Consider the following 7,930-nt stretch of genomic DNA (forward strand, 5'->3'; position numbering starts at 1 on the left):
GACCAGTAATCAATCAGAATGAGCCTAAAGCCCCAAATGCAACGAGCATGGTTGGAAGGAAGGATATCATTGTAGCTTTAATAAACATATAAAAATTACTTCTTCCAGAGTTTATATCTCTATATTTGTGTATGTAGATGTTGTGAACTTCCACATCACTGTGCCCCAAATTAATTGTTTTCCATTGTAAGAAATGGTAACAGCACAATTAGTTACTGATTTACGAAGTCAATAGGTTAAGTGGAAAATTCCTAAAATCAACACAATGGTGCCTGTTGCAAGCCCAAGTACTGCAAATCCAGGATTCTTTATTTCACGGGAAAGACGATGTAGATCATAAGTGAGTGAATGTTAGTTCGTCTCTATCAATTTAGATAAATTCAAAAAAGAAATCAGATTAATGAGAGTGAATTATTTTATTCAGCTCATGCAAACCTCAACAGCAGATTACTGCATTGAAATTACGACTTTAAAACAATGAACATTTTTTTCTATCTTTCCTGCTGAGTTTTATTATGCGACTTTGCACCTAACAGAAGAAAGGAGTCAGCCAATTTAAATCCAATTGGCTGACAGAATTTTTAAACTTTGATCCATGGAATATGAGCATTTGTTACCCATTTGTTGCTGAATGCATGTCTTTATTTAGTTGTAATGCTCAGCAATGATTCACTTTGGTGCATATGGAAGAATTAAATATTTTTGTCATCTGTACAAAACTGAAATTTTACAGAAGCAGTATAGATCAATTAAAGCTAGAGGGACATTGATTTAGGCTGACTAAACCAAATTCTGAGTTTATTACATGGAATTCCAGAATTTTTAAAAATGCCTTTTAGAGATCATTTTGCAATCCCATTTCGCTTTCTAAAGAAATGGAAAACCTACAACTTCGTCTTTAATGTACAATGGAGCTATTATTCTATTAAACAGAACCATTCGGTTATAGAAGCTAAATAAGTGGACTTTTTTAAAGGTGGTTTTTGAGATCTATACAGGAGATGCATTTCTAAATTCCTTTCTTTTTCCTGAAACTGAAAGCTAGTAACCTTAAAGTTATAAATCGATTTTATATTTCAGCATTGGTGTGTTCTTCCTTCTGGGTCTCTTTCAGTGTTTTGATGATTGAGAAATCGTTGGATTTGTTTTAAAGCACACCTCACAGCATTGCTCAATCCAATGTCAAAACACTATTACCACCTCAAAACACCTCATTTTTTGTTAACCTTTCAAGACCCAATTACAAAGAAAAATTGACACAAAATTAATTATGAATTTCCCATTACTGACTAAACTACTAGAGGTATGATACAGATTGATTTTTCTGTTCCCACAACTTTGGAACTGTGTATCCAATGAACATTTTTAAAATACCCTTAAAAAGGCAAAGTAGTGGCATTCAAGCATAAAAACCTCAACAGTAACTTGCTTAAATTCAAGCAATCAAACAGAAGACACAGTCTGTGTATCATTCGACATCATTGTCACTGGAAATAGGAAAGGACAGTAAAAAAAATGGGTTGTTGCAGTGGATCATTAGGTATAAATAGATAGACCAACAGTCAGATAACTAACTTTTCTCCCCCTACTGTATCAGATTAATTTAAAGCTATTTAAATTCATATTCTGAAAATGATCCACTGGGTTTAAGTTATTGTCCACTTAACAGCAATGCTCTCATACACAGTTCTGAATCAATACTTTCTGGCCTAGTTCTTCAGTCTTTACAGTTCATCAGGTCTGTGGGATGGAGGTGATTTCTGTTGGGTCTGCTCATCATCAGATGACATGCCTTTTCCTCCTTCTTGATCAGTGTCCTCTTCTTGTTTCTTTTTCTTCTTTCCTTTTTTCTCTTTCTTACTTTCCCCTTCCTTACCCTCTTTGTTCTTACTTTTTCTCTTTTTTTTCTTCTTCTTCTTCTTCTCCTCATCAATCACTGCAGGGTCCCCTTTCTGGCCATTCCAAATTTCCCTCAAACACTCTGAAATAGATTCAAATGAGTGCTTTAATTATTGATGCACTTTTGTGCTTGAATCTTTGGCAAATTACTTTTGCAAGTTTTAGCACATTTGACATCGAGGAGAAAAATGCTTTATTGCATTGCTGCACTGTGAAAATGCAATTATTTCATTTATGTGTCCCAACAAATATGTCATTTGTCTCCAATCCCAATGATAAAGCTACGCCACTTCAACCCCACCTTTTATATTAGGGAATATGGTCCAAACCAGCAAATACAAGCTGGGGTCATAAGTTTCCTATCTCTTTCATCTTAACAGAATTGGCAGATAGATCTGTTACTCCAAGTACAACTGTATCCATACCTTTAACTGTCAAAAGATGCCAAAGCAATCCAAAAGAGGTGGGGAAATAGTGTTTTATTCTTTCATGAGGTTACTATGGCCACTTCTATGGTTGTTATATCTGCAGCAAAAATTCAAAGTAGTTTAAACACAGTGCATGTCTTCAGGACTTCTAGTGTTAGAAAGGTTTATACCTGTCTCATGGGCCTTCAGAACATGCCGTTCACAGAGGAACATGGTGAGGTCTTCCTCCTGATGATGTTTATACCAATCCTCAATAACATCTTCATACTTTTCCACCATCACATCACACTGTGTTATAAAAGAGAGAGAGACACACACACAAATACTTGGGAGTTAGACAAATACCAACAGTTTCACTGCTTAAAAGGAAAGTATATTTATCTGCATTGCCAACTAATCTCAAAAAAGCTGTACAGATGTACTACTGGTATCCTGATTATCTTTTATTTCCTCGGTTAATGGCATTTTATGAAGAATGTCTCACAAGCACAATGCAGTCGAGATATTTTTTAGATTTAATCGGTATTGTAGCACAGAGCTTAACAACTGCAAATTACTTATAAAGGAGTGAGAGAATCCAGTCCTGCCCCACATGTGCTACCACCTCCTTTCAGTGCTGTTCCACCTCCTGCTTCTCCTAAGGGTTAGAATCCTCAACCCTTGTACTTCCTCCCATATTTCCTGACTCTCATTCATAGTACGCAGCCTGGTCCTCATTGACCATTCCGTACCCTCCCTGCCACAACCCAAAGCAAAAATAATGTGCCCGGATAAACTGCGTGAATATTTCTCAAAAACTTAAAAAAAACAATTTTATATTAAAACGGCTGGTTATTTAATTTTGGAATTCAGACAGGCATTTACCTTTGAACGAATTCGTATGCATTCTATACGTAGAGATCTTTTGTCACTACGTAGTATACTGACAGATGGAGGCCAAAGTCAATAGAATAAGGATATTAGGGATATTTGGATTTGCTTTCAAGCACCCATGACATCTCACAACATTGTATGGAGCAATGTCAGAACATAATTATCTACTGCCGCCTATTTTGAAAACAATGGCATCATTTTATGATTACAATTCTTAATTACAAGTCAAAATTGAGACAAAAAACTAATCCTACTATTTTCTCTTACTTTCCTGAAGGCATTAACTCAGTCTACAATAATGTTTCAATGATGTTGAGCATCCTCCAATACCTTGATTAGAGGACCATGTATAAGGCTGAACTGCAAGTGCCAAAGGCCTGTTCAAATCTAAAAGGTGTCACCATACATAAATGTCCACACTTTCAGGAAAGATCACCAGAAAGTTATCAAGAACTGGAATCCTGGTTGATTTCTCCCCTCCTGTTTGCAGCACCTTTGTGTCCTCGAGGCCCAGATCAAATGACAAATCCAGAGCATTCCTGGTCTCAGGGCAGACAGTGCATTTCACAATGAAACATCAAAAGAATTGGAAATATTTGTATTTGATGTTATTTTTCCATGGGGAGCAGTACCACATCTGCCACCCATCACTCCCTCCACCCACAGTCTGCAAGTTGCAGATGAAGTGGTCTCCGCATACCTGCTTCTTCATATCCGAGACCTCAGCTGACGTCTCATTCCACAGTTCATAGGGAATGTCCATAACAACTTTTACACCTTTATGAACAAGACCATGGAGAGTCTGGAATGTCTCACTCATTCCCTGGTTTGGAAAGAAACAATGTAAAGCATTAGTAACTCTGCACTCAGTGCCATTTTTCCTTGATTTTTTAATATAAAAGATACATTTGACCATTGTTTCTAGCTTATTGCTTTCTTTAGAGTATTCATACAGTATCACATGTTATTCTGATCTCCTAGCCATCTTTCCTAAAACAAAATCAAAAAAGCAGTAAATTTGTCAGCAGGAAGGCGAATGGAATGTAAGGCCTTATTTCAAGGGTTTGGAGTATGAGAGTAGGGAAGTCTTACTGCAGCTGTACAAGGTGCCGGGGAGACCACACCTAGAGTACTGTGACTAGTTTTGGATCTTTTATTTATGGAAAGATAACATTTCATTGGAAGCAATTCAGGAAAGGTTCACTTGGACGGTTCCTGTTGTCTTATCAGCAAAGACTAAACACATTGAGACTCTACTCACTGGAGTTTAGAAGAATGAGAGGTGATCTCATTGAAACATTATAGGATTCTTAAGAGACTTGACAGGGTAAATGATGAGAGGATATTTCCCCTCATGGAAGAATCTAGGACTGGAGGGCATAGTTTCAAAATAAAGGTGCACCAATTTAAGACTAAGATGAGGAGGAATTTCTTCTCTCAGAAGATTGAGAGTCTTTGGAACTCTTTGCCACAGAGAGCTTTGGGCAGAGTTCTTGTATATACTTAAGACTGAGATACAGAGCTTTTTGATCAGTTGGAGAATCAAGAGTTACAGGGAAAGGACAGGAAAATGGATGCAAGGAGTGTGGGATCACCTACCATCCTATTAAATGGCAGAGAAGGCTCGGGGCTGAATGGCCTACTCCTGTTCCTGTTTCTTGTGGTCTATGGGCTTCTTCAGTCACTCGGTTTCTCAGTACCTAAAGGAAATTTTTAGTTTACAGCATAAAACAAGGGCCTTGTATTACTAGATGTTCCAGCTAACATTCAGCCAAAGGTACTGGTTAAATGACTAGCTGCTCTGTAGATATAATTCATCTCACTGAGTAACAGATCACTTTGTGACATTGACCCAATACTGATCTCTGATCTTGTTAAGTGACGCAACTGTCTGGTTTTTCAGCTTTAGAAGAAACTGAATACAAGGACCAAAAGAACTGTGGATGCTCTAAATCAGTATTCTCAGGAAGGATCACCGCACCTGAAACATTCACTCTGATTTCTCTCCACTGTTTGTTTGTTGTATACAGTAATGGATATGAAAGGGTTAATCTGGGCCAAGTTGAAACTCTGCTCTCTCATGTATAACTCAACTATTGGATGGGGCATCCGGCAGTTTGGCAATGTGAGACAGCTCAGGTAGACAGCAACTGGAGTCTGTCCCAGTCTTGTAACAGAGATCTAACCTACCCGTTGGTAGCAATAGAACATTGTTAATGTGATCTGTATACATTTTGCGATGTAATAAACTTAATCTTATTATCTAAGGCAGGAGCCTTTTGACTGAGAATTATTTGTGGTTCATCCTTCACCATAGACTGCAGGGAGTCTGTGTTTCTCGCTGCCCCATTTAACAATATTTCAATTTAACGTCACTGAGTTATTGCAGCCTGAAATCCTGTTGAATGTTCTAAGATTCCCTTGAATGTTGTTTACCACACACCTAGTCACCCCGATTGGTGTTATTCTGATGCAAAGTCTCCTACTGTCCAATTTGAGGCTGCTTTCAGTGCCCAGAACCCCAGTGCTTACATCACAGAGCCCCCACTGACCAGTCACCATCAGACTGACCACTGCCGCCATCCGTCACTATACCCTCCGACAGCCACCAGGACCTGCAGGATTCATACTCTGCTGCAGGAATTCCTATATCCCAGGACCACTAAGAGAGGGGAGGAAAGAAGTCACCAAGACCAACCAGGACCAACACCTGTGCCAGGGAGTGGGGGTGGCACAGAGAAGCCCCAGGCCATGCAATCAGCTCAGAGGAGCACCCCTACTGTACCCTGGCCTGAGGGGACACTGGAGATGGCAATGACTAGCAAGTAGTGCTGTGCACCCCTAAATGAATGCCACCAGGCTGCAGCCAAAACATAGCCAAGAACCAATGACACCCCCAGCGGGTGGCCCAGAGTTCAATAAGCCCTTGATTGACGCTGGATCAAATTAATGACATTCTCACATGTATTTGGAAAGGCATGGACTGATTAGAAATAGTCAACATGGCTTTGTGTGTGGGAAATCGTGTCTCATTAACTTGTTTGAGTTTTTTGAAGAAGTACCGAAGAGGATTGATGAGGGCAGAGCAGTAGACGTGATCTATATGGACTTCAGTAAGGCATTCGACAAGGTTCCTCATGGTATACTGGTTAGTAAGGTTAGATCAGCACAGTGGCTAGCACTGCTGCCTCACAGCGCCAGGGACCCGAGATCACACATTCGTCCTGTGTCTGCATGGGTTTCTTCCAAGTGTGCCGGTTTCCTTCCACAGTCCAAAGATCTGCAAGTTACGTGGATTGTCCATGCTAAATTGCCCCGTAGGGCCCAGGGATGTGTAGGTTAGGTGTGTTGGCCATGAGAAATATAGAGTAGGGGGAACGAGTTTGGGTTGGATGCTCTTCGGAGGGTTGGTGTGAACCTGTCGGGCCAAATGGCCTGTTTCCACACTGTAGGGATTCTATAAACGATCACCTGGAATAGAGGGAGAACTCGCCGTTTCGATGCAGAACTGGCTCGAAGATAGAAGACAGAGGGTGATGATGGAAGGTTGCTTTTCAGACTGGAGGCCTCTGACCAGCGGTGTGCCACAAGGATCAGTGCTGGGTCCACTGCTTTTTGTCATTTATGTAAATGATTTGGATATGAATATAGAAAGTATAGTTAATACACAAGGTGTTTTCCCTGGGGTGGGGGAGTTCAAAACTAGTGGGCATAGGTTTAAGGTAAGAAGGGAAAGATTTAAAAGGGACCCAAGGGGCAACTTTTGCACACAAAAGGTGGTGCCAAAATGGAATGAGCTGCCAGAGGAAATGGTGGAAGCTGGTACAATTGCAACATTTAAAAGGCATCTGGATGGGTACATGAGTAGGAAGGGTTTAGAGGGATATGGGCCAAATGCTGGCAAATGGGACTAGATTTATTCAGGATATCTAGTTGGCATGGACGAGTTGAACTGAAGGATCTGTTTCCATGCTGTACAGCTCTATGACTCTACCAAACACCACAGGAGGAACATCAGCACCAAAACTGCACTTGTTTCAGTAGAAAGTACTGCCGCCAGCTTGTCAAGACAAATAGAGATGGGCAATAAATGTTCTTGTGGCATGTCACCCAAATTCCAAGAACAAAAGACAAAGTCAATGATGAGCTGTGACTGAATATATTTGCAGTCACTTTGTCGCAAGCAAAGATCCTTCAATATGAATGCCACTATATATCAAACACAAGGTCCAGAATGGCACCAAGAACCAGCAAAATCTGGAATAAAACAGCTTTCCCTCACCCCTTTATCAAAGGACAGACTCAACAGTACTTACCTTGGCAAAGCGATTACTCCCACTTCGCTCTTTGTGTAAATTATATTCCAGCAATCGGTTACAAATGTTTTCAGTTACTTCGATCAACCGAATGTCACTTTGAGAAAATAATATACATATATAGTTAGCAAAAAAAAGTTTCTTCTCATATTGGAGTACTTTACTTTCATACCCCAATGTATTAAATGTAGCCCTTTGCTATTCTAAATCTAAACTGAAACAGTAGGTGGTGAGTTGGAGATGCTTGTTTTTAATGTGTATCACTGTAAATAAGTGCTTATAAAAGTGTGTAAAAATTAGCTCCAGTTTTATCCTTCACCACCTGGCTTATAGAATTATAACAACCACCTCTCCTCATGGTTTTAAAGTTTTCACCTTCACTTTCAAATTGCCCCATGGTCTCACTCCACCCAC

General features: G+C 39.8%; 1 protein-coding gene across 1 annotated transcript; it reads right to left on the bottom strand.

Annotated features, from left to right (window-relative positions):
* Positions 1-401: 401 nt before the first annotated feature.
* On the bottom strand, positions 402-7,657 carry cnpy3 (canopy FGF signaling regulator 3; the record flags this gene model as incomplete). Its single annotated transcript, XM_048593826.1, has 4 exons — positions 402-1,981; positions 2,498-2,615; positions 3,901-4,023; positions 7,517-7,657. Coding segments are annotated over 4 exons (639 nt in total), but the record flags the coding sequence as incomplete, so codon positions are not given.
* Between the last annotated feature and the right edge of the window lie 273 nt (positions 7,658-7,930).

The sequence above is a fragment of the Rhincodon typus genome, unplaced genomic scaffold, assembly GCF_021869965.1.
Source record: "Rhincodon typus isolate 14 unplaced genomic scaffold, sRhiTyp1.1 hic_rhity00004122, whole genome shotgun sequence".
Classification (NCBI taxonomy): domain Eukaryota; kingdom Metazoa; phylum Chordata; class Chondrichthyes; order Orectolobiformes; family Rhincodontidae; genus Rhincodon; species Rhincodon typus.